This window comes from Strix aluco, chromosome 12 (genome assembly GCF_031877795.1).
Source record: "Strix aluco isolate bStrAlu1 chromosome 12, bStrAlu1.hap1, whole genome shotgun sequence".
Lineage (NCBI taxonomy): Eukaryota > Metazoa > Chordata > Aves > Strigiformes > Strigidae > Strix > Strix aluco.
In genome coordinates, this window is record NC_133942.1 from 27,330,670 (window position 1) to 27,343,826 (window position 13,157).

The 13,157-nt window shown below is 46.3% G+C and overlaps 1 protein-coding gene across 10 annotated transcripts in view; it reads left to right on the forward strand.

The window, feature by feature from the left end:
* The window catches only part of TP53BP1 (tumor protein p53 binding protein 1), a 29,284-nt gene extending 17,396 nt beyond the window's left edge, over positions 1–11,888 (forward strand). For 6 of the 10 annotated variants that reach the window (XM_074836819.1, XM_074836823.1, XM_074836821.1 and 3 more), the window contains 12 exons: positions 1,021–1,522; positions 2,508–2,660; positions 3,930–4,222; positions 4,535–4,711; positions 4,955–5,376; positions 5,508–5,699; positions 6,200–6,403; positions 6,943–7,155; positions 7,779–7,873; positions 8,852–9,051; positions 10,780–10,925; positions 11,524–11,888. In XM_074836819.1, the coding sequence (XP_074692920.1) occupies positions 1,021–1,522; positions 2,508–2,660; positions 3,930–4,222; positions 4,535–4,711; positions 4,955–5,376; positions 5,508–5,699; positions 6,200–6,403; positions 6,943–7,155; positions 7,779–7,873; positions 8,852–9,051; positions 10,780–10,925; positions 11,524–11,735 (2,809 nt within the window). In that variant the 3' untranslated portion in view covers positions 11,736–11,888. Of the gene's footprint in view, positions 1–1,020; positions 1,523–2,507; positions 2,661–3,929; positions 4,223–4,534; positions 4,712–4,954; positions 5,377–5,507; positions 5,700–5,876; positions 6,050–6,199; positions 6,404–6,942; positions 7,156–7,778; positions 7,874–8,520; positions 8,683–8,851; positions 9,052–10,779; positions 10,926–11,523 lie in introns of those variants that run through there. The other 4 variants (XM_074836820.1, XM_074836822.1, XR_012624785.1 and 1 more) reach the window with 3 other exon arrangements.
* Positions 11,889–13,157: the final 1,269 nt, after the last annotated feature.

A 13,157-nucleotide genomic window follows, 5' to 3' on the forward strand; every position in this document is an offset into this window, starting at 1 on the left:
TATAATAAATACTGTACATTTGTATCTCACATGGTGATCAGACTTACCTTTTTGACTGAGCAACGATGTGATTCCAGCTGTCTAATATGCTTTGGTAAAATCTGGGGCTTGAGAGAACTAAGATCTTACTTACAGCTGTTTTAATACCTTTTCTTTCTCCTTCTTCCAAGATCTTCTGACCTGTTGTGTTTGTTATTGTTTCTGCTATTGTCTCCCTTCCAAGTCCATCAGTTTTTGCTGTGTCTGGTTGCTTTGAAAAGAGGACTGTACTACTGCATATGTAATGGTGATCAGGGTGCTGGCTGGAGGACCAAGTGTAGAAAACTGCTGCTTCAGTGTTTTCCATTCTGTCTTTTGATGGGGCAGTGAGATCTTGGTCTATGGAGAAAGAGTAACCTATATTTCAGGAGCACTGTACAGTTACACTAAAGACTGTAATGAATAGGGAGTTCCAGTGCTGGGTGATGTACAGACAGAGCGGAAAACGGTCACTCTGCAAAGTCCTCAAGTACATGAGGGAACTCAAATGTATGCTCCTAGTAAGGCTCAGTGTACAGTCCCATATAGTCCCTGATAACACTTTTGACAGGGCAGACAAATTCTAATGAAAACAAGAGACAGCATTTGTGTTTGTGCTCCTGCTTGTCCTCACTAGGTGTGGTTACCAGTTCCAAGGCAGCAAAGTGCTGAAGCAGCCTGTAGCAGCTCAGGAGGGCAAGACTTCCAGAAGCACATTGCATAGTTGGTGCCTGACGTGCAGAGTGTAGATTGCTTTATTAGTGTTTGGAAAAGCACCTGGTTCTCTACAGGTGTCAGCCATTCTTCTTGCTACTGTGTGAATAGCTTCTGATGGTGAAAGGTTACTTTATAATTTGAGACTCACTGAGTTCTGTGCAATCTTAAGAAGTAATTGAATGACTGCCAGGCTTGTGTTTCATAGTGCTTTCACTTGAGTGGCAGCATATTGGTTGTCTTGCTTTTTTAATCAGTAATTTTGATCTGTGTATAACTGGTTTGCAGGGGGAATCTGTTCAGTTTTCCTGGCACGCAAGAAGATGCTGAATTACATAAAAATCCAGGTGATTGGCAGTACCAGCAACACAAGGCAGATGGCAGTGGTGGACAGGTCCCAATTCCTCAGAGGATGCCGCAGGGCTGCCCTCAGCAGCCTCCTGGTGCAGAGGATGGGGAGTCTGTAGAGACTGGTATTGTAAGCACTCAGACAGAAGAAGGGAGAAAAATGCAGGAGAAATCAAGTAAGGCTGATAAAATTGATGAAAGCCGAGAGAGGCGGGCAAACACCAAGAATAAAGGGACTCAGACTACAGCAGACTGTCTTTTTACCCCAACAACTGTTACAACAGCAACACAGACGTCGGAAGAAATCTGTAGGCAGGTGGAAGTGGGAACCAGTATGTCTGGGCAAAGACCTGGGCGGCAAGATGCGAATGTCCAAACCGAGGAGAGTGAAGAAAAGCTTGTGAACGCCTCTGGAGAGGACACAGACTCTCTGCACAGTCAGGTGGGATGAAGGCTGCCTGTATTTAATTTTACTGCTTTAGAACAGTAAAGTGTCTCTTCAGCCAGTAAATTCACTGACAGTAGGTTCTCTGTTGAAAAAAGCCAAAAGACCACTTTAAACTGTTAATGTCACAAACTTTCCTGTATCAACTGTACACAACTGCTGAGGTATCAATACTCACTAGGCAGCATAAGTTTGGGAAGTCAATGTCTCCATATTTATTTTCTAGAAAAATACCACAAGTTTGGTTGGTTTGTTTGGGGATTTGGGGGGGGGGTTGTGTCCAGATGTAGTTAACACTGTAAAAAAAATTTCACTGTTTGTTGGATGGAAATGAGTTGCATGAAATTTTGAATAAAGGGTTTGATGCCTTCTGTTTTGCACCAGCCAGCTTCTGACAGCTTGTTCTGCTACTCCGTCCAATGTCAGTGGATAAACACATGAGGGGAGAGCTCCTTCAGAGAAACATTCTAACAAGATAAATAACTTGGAATTAGTATTTCAGGAAGTATTGCAGACTCAAGAAAAATCACTGCTTTGCAGATACAGCTTCTATATTTTCTTGTGAAGACAAAAACTAGAAAAATTGTTTTTTCTAAACTTGAGTTAAGAATAGCATGTCCTCTGGGAAATAGGAGAGTAACAGGGCCATAAATATGCAGTGCAACACTAATGTGATATGTCTGAGAGTCCACTGAACAAAAGAGTATCAGAAGCCATGCTAAGCAAGTTTGCTGTTTCCTTCTTGAACTGCTACAATTTCACTCCCTCTACCCATCAGCAAGGCAACAAAATGTGTTCAGTTCTCCCTTGTTTAGTGTCTCTTGTGTTGTTGCATCTAATTTGTAACAAGATGCTGAAAGGTTCCCTGCCCAAGTACTTGAACGTGGTATGAAGAAACTGTACTGCAGAGATAGCTCTACCCAGAAATTATTTGCTTTTCATTGTGGTCTGTTTTGTTTTTAATTTGTCCTGTTTATTTCAGGGAGAGGAGGAGTTTAACCTCCTTCACCCACCCAAAGGCCAAGTTCAGCATCGCCACACGCGAACTATTAGAGAAGTGCGCACTGTAGTTACGCGTGTTATAACAGATGTCTACTACATAAATGGTGCAGAGGTGGAACGAAAGGTCGTTGAGGTAAGTTCCTGTTTTCAGGGCCAAACGTAATGAGATGTTTGCTGTAAAATAAAGTAAATTAAAATGAGAATGTGTTGTGGCTGCAGAAAAGATGTTGAGTGAACAAGTCAGCGTGCTGTGATGACAAATGTTTCTTCGTGAGCGACCATGCAGAGTGTTTGGTGTGTGGTGAAAGCTGTCTATTTGTTGCTGGTGTACTTTGTTCCTGTTACTGTATTCTGAAGGCACTGACCTTTTTTCTTCCCAAAGAACTGAACAAAAGACTCTGCTGTGTACATCCAACTGCTTTAAAATTCTTGGGTGTCTGTCAGAATAGAGAGATTTCAGAATGGGCAGAAATTCTATTAGTAAGCAAAGATCACTGCTGCCTGTAAAATTGAATGATGTAAGGTAGTTTAGCCTGTTTTGCAGCTCAGCGTCACTTTTAACCACACTCTTTTGAGTCCTGTGGACCAGATTCCATAAGAGAACTACAAAAAGCAACTTAAAACCAAAAAATAAGCAAGCCTATTGTTAGTACACTTGTGTTGGTGTATGTCCGTTAATTAATCAGAAAATCTTTAGGGAATCTCAAAAGATAGCTGGCAAATGCTGGTTTGATGTGCACAGCATCGGCCTACTAGCAATAAAACGTTACTGCTGTTCTGCTGCAAAGGTGAACAACATGAGAGTCTTGTGCTGTGTTGTTACAGTGAGTAATGACCCAAAAGGATAAATTAGTTCAGTGCAAACCTTATACTTTCACACCTGATACTGCCCATGAACTTGCTTATAGTAACATTAAAATAATTAAGTTTCCTGAAATGTGCTTACGTAGGTTGTGTAATCACAATCACATAACCATTTCCAGTTTATCTACCAACACTGGCTATCGCTATTTTGTAGTTACATATTTTTATATCCATAAAACTTTAATGGCCTCAAATGACCAGCTGTCTGAAACTGATCTTGGGTTATTAGTAACCAAGGCTGCTAGTGTCTCATGTATTTGTTGCACTCTCAAAGGATGGGAATTGTTCAAAGCCAGACTGTCCTGTTGACTGATTTCTTAATGTGACTTCTTTGTACAGAACAGCAACAGCCCTGTGCTGAGAGACACACTGTCTGCCATTGATCAGTCCAGACTCAAATCTGCACGGCTGTCTTCAGTGTCACAAGTGTGGCCTCACCTGATTGTAGAGCTTCCATCCAGCAAGTGTGTGACCTTTGATGAACTTTGATGAACCTCTTTTTTTTTTTTTTCTTCTTCTCCCCCCCTCCCCCCTTAAGGAAACTGAGGAGCCTGTAGTGGAGTGCCAGGAGTGTGAGACTGACACATCCTCCTCCAGAACTGCAGTGGGCTCATCGCTGACCTCAGGGGACCTTGGTGATGTCAGCTCCTTCTCCTCCAAGGCCTCAAGCCTTCACCGTACATCCAGTGGAGCAAGCAGTGGTCACTCTGCCACACACAGCAGCAGCAGCAGCTCAGGGCGAGGAACTGGAGCTGTCAAAGGGAAAGTGTGTGGGACAGAAACTGGAGAGTTTGCTTTACCCATTGGCAGAGGCGTCTTAGGAAAATTAAGGTATGTGCAGAACCCTGGGAAAGGAAGAACAGATACTTTACAGAAGTGAACAGCTGCCTTGGGTGGAGTGTGAAGCAGGGTAAACCCTAAAGCAAGAATTTTCTGGGAAGAATCTGGCTTGATGAACAGAAATAAGGAGATAGTCTTTGCTTTCACATCTGTTCTTCCTAAAGGAGTCGTTTGTTTCCTTGTGAGGCATTGCTTTGACTAAGCTCTTGCCAGTTTAGCAGTGATGAAGCAAACTTCTTGACCAGTTGTGAGATCACAGAGAAAATGTGGGGAGCCTCATGAGCTGGCTTCTCTTTTCTCCAGCCCTAGGAAAGGAGCTGGTCAGCCAGCATCTCCACTCCGAGTTAGCCAGGCAGGAGCACTGCCTTGTGAGGAAGAGGAGGACTCTATGCCTGGCACTCGTCAGGGTGGCAGAGCACCTGTGACACCTCGTGGGCGAGGAAGAAGAGGCCGCCCACCATCTCGAACAACAGGAACAAGGTACCCTGGAAAAAGGAGACCGTAACTTTAATTTATTGCCAAGGAAGAGGATGGGGAGCTGCTGTCTTAATGTGACAGAGAAAGAGGAGTACTGAATGTTTCGGGAGCTAGTTTTTGGTGATAGCATGCAGCAGCTGCAGGCGTCTCGCCCAAGTACTCTTTGTTTAGTAACTGTTTTTCCTGATCCTTCTGGGACTGCTTTCCTCTTCTTTCCTTCTGGGACTGCTTTTCTCTTTTCCACAGAGATTTAGCTGGACTGCCAGGAGTGGAGGATCTCTCAACTACAGCATCACCTGAGGAGAAGTCGTTTACTCGTTCAGTTCGCCTGCCAGATGGAGGGGAGAAATCTGATGCTTCTGGCTTCTGTGCCTTACGTCGAAGTGACTCTCCAGAAATCCCATTACAAGTGGTGACTGGTCCTTCAGACTGTGCAGACTCGTCCTCTGGGAGCAGCTTTGTAGGCCTCAGGGTTGTAGCAAAGTGGTCCTCAAATGGGTACTTCTATTCTGGGATGATTACCCAGGATGTTGGGGCAGGAAAGTACAAGCTGCTCTTTGATGACGGATATGAATGTGATGTGCTCGGGAAAGATATTTTACTCTGTGATCCCATCCCCCTGGAGACTGAGGTGACTGCGCTCTCAGAGGACGAGTACTTCAGCGCTGGTGAGAGCAGTGGGTGACCTCCATCCTTGGGTGTTCTGAGTTGCTGAATGCACTGGGAAATGGGTGACTGTTCAGGAGGATGAGGAGCCTGGGTATAGCTGGTTAATGGGTGTTATTTGCTGTCTTGTCAGGTGTGGTGAAGGGACACCGGAAGGAGTCTGGAGAGCTGTACTATTGCATTGAAAAGGAAGGCCAGAGGAAGTGGTACAAACGAATGGCTGTTATCCTGTCCCTGGAACAAGGAAATAAGCTCCGGGAGCAGTTTGGGCTGGGTCCTTATGAACCTGTCACCCCCCTGACCAAAGCAGCTGACATCAGTCTTGGTAAGGGGAGGTGCTGTTGAGCTGCTGGCTGGGCTGTTCTGTGTCTTGTGCCTTTGAGATGCTTCTAACTCCTGATCTGCATTGCCAGTGCTTAAATCTTTCTGGCTATTCAGCAGTGCTTTTGGTACTTCCTAATGGGATCTTTGAGATCCTTCTATTGTTTTGTGTCTTGCTCAGAGACTTAGTGGTATTGACTGGCTTGTGGAGAGTGGCCTGCTCCTAGGACAGTGATGCTTGCTGGCCTCATTGACACTTGGTGGATGGCTGCTATGGTACAAACTCCTCAGCAGTACTGGGAGCAAAAGAGACAGGCAGGGTACAGGGCTGGAGAAGAAAGCTATACGAGCGAGGTATCTTTTTTTGTTGCTCTTCTCTGTCAGGGTGGTAGTGTGTACCTTCTAGGTACTATTCAGTTTAGCCACCTCTGTACAGATAGGTAGGGTGAAAGCTCGTGGAGTTAGGTGACAGCCAGTGACTACTCTCTGCATACTGTATTCCAGATAATCTTGTGGAGGGGAAGAGGAAGCGACGTAGTAACCTTGGTTCTCCCAGCACTTCCAGCAGCAGCACAACTCCCCCTCGTAAAGGGCAGGAGAGTCCACGCATCCCGCTAGGCACACTATCAGGGAAGAGGAAGCTCGTTGCCTCTGAAGAAGAGAGATCCCCAGCTAAACGTGGCCGCAAGTCAGCAGTGATAAAGCCTGGTGAGAACCTTATTTTCTGCTCCTAAATTTGCATTCAGCTGTTTTTTCCCTCCCTGGTATTTTTATAATTGATCTTTCCCATAAGCAAAGAGCAGCTCAGCTTGCTTGTTTGCCTTGCAGGATTCGAGACTTACTCTCCCTGGATGCATTCAGCAGCCGGAGATGTTTTTAGCATAGTCTCAGTACTTACCTGCCATCTTTTCAGTTTTGCCTCTCTCCTTGCCTATCTCTTTTTTAATCTGTTTAGTCAGTCCTGAAATACCTGGTGATTAAAGGGACCCTTCACCACAGTAAGTGTTGTTTCAGGATGTTGATACTGGTGAGCATTGTGCCATTAGTCATTCAGGTTTTGATTTGAAGATTCTTTGTAACCAGGAGAGTAGAAGATTGCTACCTATCCTAGTGTAATTCTAACCCAGTCCTGCCTCCCTCTGTCTCCTCCAGTAAAATAACTGAAGTTGAACATATCCCAAATCTTACGCAGGGTGTTTGTGCTGACCCTGACTTTTGAGACTCGTGGTGCTTCCATCTCTCTGCAGGGGCTGTGAGAGCCGGAGAGTTCGTAAGCACTTGTGAAGGTGCCGATGCTGTAGATCTCCCAGTGCTGGAGGACCATCATGGACCCTTGCCCCACAATAAAACCCTCTTTTTGGGCTATGCCTTTCTCCTCACCATGGCAACACCCAGTGACAAATTGGTCAATCACCAAAAGCCATCAGATGGTCCCACAGGGAGTAGTGAGGAGGAAGAAGGTAAGGCAAATCTTACCCATTGCATTTCAAGTGGAATGCTGTGGATTTAGCAAAAACGCTGGATGCTGTCTGATCAGGCATTTGTGTGAGTGCTTGTTTTACTCTTTAGCTCTTTAATCCTTTACAGAAAGGACCTAAGGCTCAGTCTTTATTTTAGAGAATTTACAGCCTAAAATGTGGCAAACATCAATGATGATCATAGGGCTGTTCAGCAAGTTAAGAAAGATGTGAAAACTAGTGACATCAGCAGTCTCAGAATAGTATAATATGAGAATGAAGGTTCTGAGAGCTCCAGGGATAGTGCTGGGAAACACAGTACTTCAGAGCATGAATGGGTTGCTCCAGTTTGCCTTTGCTAGGGTCATGTTTCATGCAGTGAACTGCAGCATGAGAAAAGTGACAGGGTGCTCACCTGGCTAGTTTGTTTGGCCAGTGCTGTGCTTCCCTATCTGCTGCCTTTTTTTTTTTTTTTTTTTAACCCTTCTAAGGGTTTTCTCTAGGTATTCTTGGGAGAAAGGCTGGGGTCCCTTACTGGAAGGGATGAGGGCTCTGTAGACTGAGAGGTGTATGGACATAAGCAGATAAATTATAGCCAAAAATTGAACTTTCTGTTTCTGCTGTAGAATTTTTAGAGATGACTCCATACGACAAACATTACATAGCACAGCAGCTGCGAGCAGGAGCTGGCTATATCCTGGAAGACTTCAATGAAACCCAGGTAAGGGCTCACTCACTAATCTAGAACGATAGTCACAGAATAGTTGAGGTTGGAAGGGAGTTCTGTAGCTTGTCTTGTCCACCCCCTCTGCTGAAAGCAGGATCCAGTAGAGCAGATTGCTTAGGTCCTCGTCCAGTTGGGTTTTGAGTACCCTCAGGGATGGAAACTCCACAACCTCTGTGGGCAGCTTGATCCTGTGATTGACCACTTCCGAGTTAAAAAACAAAAACAAAAAAACCCCCACACCACTTTAAATGGAATTTCCTGAATTTCAGTTTGTACCTGTTGCTTCTTGTCCTTTTAGTGGATAACAGTGAAAAGAGTCTGGCTCCATCTTTGTGCACCCTCCTATCAGTCATGAATATGCATTGATAAGACTACCCAAAGCCTTCCCTTTTTGAGCTTAAGCAAGCTCAGCTCTGTCAGCCTCTTCTCATGTGTCAGGTGTTCCAGTGCCCGGGGACTGGGTCTGCTCCAGTGTGTCTTGTGTTTGCAAAACCCGGGGGTGGATGCAGTACTCCAGCTGCAGCCTCACCACGGTGCAGCGCCTAGAACAGTTGGAGGCAGAGCTCTTCACTTACCAGATCCACTTGGGCTAATAATTTCATTTCATGTCACTTTTACTTAAACTTAGATTTTTTTAATAGGAGCATCTTGCTTGAGGATGCAGAGTCTCAAGTGAATGAGTTCCAAACTAAAAGAGGAATCTTCTCGTTTGTCTGAACTGGAAGAGATAGTTACAATACAAAAACTACTGGGCAGAGTTTTTGCCTCTGGACTGCGTAGCTTGGAATAGGTGATTATTCTAGGTACTCCTGATTTCAGAATCTGTTTATCTAATTCACCTTTCACATAATACAGCTGTGAAAATCAGGGTTTCAGTTGTTGTCTGCTATAGAGCGTTTAGCAGCAGCATAACTTCTGGGTTTTTTTGCAAGCATTGTCTCCTGTTTACATGCCTGTCTATCTCCCCTGAAGTGTAACGCAGCGTATCAGTGTCTTTTAATTGCGGACCAGCATTGTCGAACTCGGAAATACTTGCTGTGCCTTGCCAGAGGGATCCCTTGTGTGTCTCACATCTGGGTCCATGATAGCTGTCACGCTAACCAGCTTCAGAATTACCGGAATTACCTTTTGCCAGCTGGTTATAGCCTCCAGGAGCAAAAATTGCTAGAATGGTAAGTGCCAAATAACCGTGACCTTGAGTCCACAGACTGAGGATTTAATCAGAACTGTTACACTTGGGAGGCTCTTGAATACTACAGGTACTGAAGGTGTCCGTGGTCCTGCTCCCCATGCTCTCCTTCCCATGTAGGAACAGCACTTTGTCCTGGTTTGAGCCCAGAGGGCAACTGAGCACTGGGCAGCCACTCTCACCCCTTCCTCCTCAGTAATAGGATGGAGGAAACAAAGGAAAAGCTCGGGAATCAAGATAAGGACAGGGAGGGCTGACTCACCCATTACAGGCAAAAGACAGACTCGTTAGGGGAAGAAAATAAGAACATCACTTTAATTCAAACTCTAACAATAACACACTTAACAGACAGAGTAGGACAGTGAGAAGCATTACCACATCTTAAAAACACCCTCCCCCACCCCTCCCTTCTTCCCGGGCTGTTTTCTTCCCAATTTCTCTACCTCTTCCCCCCTCAGTGGCTCAGGAAACAGGGGTTACGGTCAGTCTGCCAATCCTTCCTTCTCGGGGGGTGGGGGGGGAACTCCTCACCTTCTCTGTCATGGTCCTCCCAGCGTGCGGAGGCTGCTTCTCCCCTCAGAGTCCTGGCCTCCTTTGGGTGCAGTCACCTCCCCTGGCGTGGGCCCTCCCCAGGCCGCAGGTCAGCCTCTGCTCCTCCGGTGACTCCCACGGGTGCAGGGGGGGCCCTGTCATCTCACCACGGGGGACAGGGAGGCTGTGCTCCAGCACCTCCCCCAACTTCCTCGACCTTCCTTCCACTGACTCGGGGTTTGCAGAAGTGTCATAACCCCACCTCACAACCCCAGCTCTTCCTCCCAGGTTCCCGTTGTTAAATACGTTATTGCAGAGGCGCAGCCGCCGTCGCTCGTTGGCTCGGTGCTGGCCAGAGGCAGGTCCGACTTGGAGCCGGGGGAGCTTTGAGAAGCTTCTCACAGGGGCCACCACTGTAACACAAGACACACAGACCCCCACCCCCCTGGTGGTGCACACACACCCCCAGCACACACTCCCATCTCTTCCCTTGGGTTTCCAGTAACCCCTAATGCCAGGGTACGTTTGGGTGCCATATACACAAAAAAGCCTCCTGGGAAGGAGGGAAGATGTCAGTCCCCTCACGAAGAAGACAGAAGTCAGGCAAGACTTCCCACACACTTGGCTGACTTCTCCAGTTGCTCAGAAATGGATAAATGAGAGCAAATCTACTGTGATTTCCTTTTCCTTTGGCACGTTTTGAGCCAGCTGCATTTTCTATGGAGTCTAATCCAGTAGGTCTGATCTGAGACAAAGAGTTGTCAGGCCAGACCCCTCAGGCAAGGTGAGGGCTGGGCAAAAGCAGTCTGTAAGTCTCTGGGTTTTTGGGCAGGAGACTGATGCCCGCCTGCTCAGTCCTGTCAAACCAGAGGCATTTTGGATACATGTAGAAAAGGTGGTTCTGGATTAAGGAGGAGCTTAGCCTAACTTTGGATTTAGGCTGCTGCATACACACACCCCCTCACCAATGTTGTCTAGCTCTGTTTTACTGTCTATAAACAGAGGACAGTTGTTCCAGGTATTTTGGGGGGATGGTAAGAGAGCAGGTCACTATGCAGAATAGTCCAAGAGCCAATACAGGAGCCAGTCAGGTGACTAGAAGTAGGTAATGGTCCTGAAATAAAGTCTCAGACTACTTGGATATTCTGAGCAGTCTGCATTGCTCTTCTTTGTTCTACAGGCACCCACGAGAAAACCCATTTCATAACCTGAAGGTTCTCCTGGTGTCAGACCAGCAGCAGAACTTCCTGGATCTGTGGTCTGAAATCCTCATGACGGGGGGAGCAGCATCTGTTAAACAGCATTACTCAAGTGCTCACAACAAAGGTATTCATTGGCTGGTTTCTCAGGCCTAGTTGGGCATCCCGTGCCACTGTGGTCTCTAATATGTTTTAAAACTGTTTAGGATGGGCTTACAAGGTTGTCTATAAGCATAAAGGAAAGCAAGTGCAGACACTAGCTCTCTGCTTGAAGGTAAATAGAAAATTACATCTAGACCTTTCCAGAGAAGGAGATGCAGCAATGCGGGAGACGAGCCGTTAGCTTCCCACCTATGTTGAAAGGGGGAAATGGGCAAGAGTGGCTCCTGGACCTTCTGTAGGCCACTCAAGCTGTGCTTCCTTGTCCTTCTGAGCTCAGCTGTCTCTCCCTCTGGGATGCAGGCCCTAGTACTCACAGACCAAGGTCAGGACTTGCTTATCTAGTCTTGCCTGTAATGTTGGCTACTGGGTTTCTGTTAATTTCTATCTGGACTAGAGGGAATCTTTTACTTGCAAGGTGCAGTGTGGCTGTAGAGCATGTCTTAACATTTACAAATAGCATTCATGGGCTAGGAATGCCAGGACATGGAAGAGAGATGGATAGTGGTGAAACACACTGATCTGCTGCTGCAGAGAAGATCGGTTCTCTTTTTTTCACCTGACAGATGCCTGTCTTTCCTCCTGTGCAGATATTGCTTTGGGTGTTTATGATGTGGTGGTGACTGATTTTTCCTGCCCAGCTGGTGTCTTGAAGTGTGCAGAAGCGTTACGGCTGCCTGTTGTCTCGCAAGAGTGGGTGATCCAAAGCCTTATTGCTGGGGAGAGAGTAGGCTACAACAAGCATCCAAAATACAAACATGACTATGTCCCCCACTAAACTAAAACTTTGCCCTGCTGTCCCACTGTTGTGCAGACTGTGTTTTAATCAGGTTTTAAATGTTTGTGTAATTGGACAGTGTGCATGGATTGCTGTATATAGTTTTATCTGCTGGACTTTTATGATGAAATAAATGTTCAATCTCTTGTGGTAGCTGCTGGGACTCCTTATTTATCTAAACTTACTCGAGGGCCGTGTCTGAAGAGGAAGGCAGAGAGAAGAGAAATGCTTACGTATCTCTGAGGTGAATAGCACTAATACTCTACTTTCTGACCTCAACACAGTCAGTTATAAAGGAAGGGAAAGGGGCGTTCTCTGTATTTACAGGAGCGAGTGCCCTGTGACCAAGTTCAGGGCAGCAGCGGCAGCACTTCTGTTGGTTGGAAGAATAGCACTTTGTGTACTCCTCCGCCTTGTTCCTGCTGTTCTCCATTCATTTCATCACGATGTTGCTGAAGTGACTGGTAAGAATTTCTAGGACACTGTGTCATTTTGTTTTGGCTACTTTTTCCCTGTTGTGACTATATAGGTGTTAACCTGCCTCAGTGCAGACTAGCACTACCTAAGCAGAGATCTAGACACAGGGACCCAGCACAACTAAACTGTGGGGAGAGCGAGGTGCAGAGCATGCAAGTGCTGTGTCTCTAAACGGCAGCAGGGTAAAGCACCTGCCTCGGAGCTGCTGCATTCACAGCCAGGCACCTTATCTTAGTGCTCACCTGGCAGAAAGGCAAAAGCCAAGCTTGACAGCTCTCCGCTCCGGCAGTGCTGTAGGCTAGAGGTGTACGCAGGCCTCCATCCAGCCTCGCACGCAGTCTTTAGTCCCCTGCTTCGACAGTCTTAAGTTTTTCTTGATGTGTGTTTTTTCCCCTATTATTTCCTAGCTCAGTCACTTTCTGACTGTTGGTCTGTAAATCTCACATCCAAACTTTCTTGCAACACCCTTTCACAGTTTTCTAGCTTTTTTTCATGGTCACAGGATTTTAAACTTTCCATCGAGCACAGTCCTACCACGAACAGCTGCAGCGCATTGCAGAGGCCAGGCCTCATACTTGCTGTTTGTTGTTAACTGTGTCCTGAGCGGGCAGAGAGGAGTTTTTTTTTTCCCCCAAGGACACGGAACTTTCTTGAGAGCTGCAGCTTTGGATACTGTGAAAACACCAACCCTTGAGGGGGAGGCTGTTTTCCTGGTGGCCTTTGTGTTCCAACTGGAAAATGTGATAGTGCATCCCCGTGACAGACTGGAGGGATCTTCTGCCACTCATCCCAATGGACTTAGGGCAAGACTGCTACAGCAAGGCTGGGAAATCTTAGTAATGTGCATAAAGTTCCCACCAGGTACTATTTTTCATTGCAATAGGATGCTGTGCCACTCGAGTCCCTTTGCACTTGGGTGCAGACATTGACAATATTCCACATAAC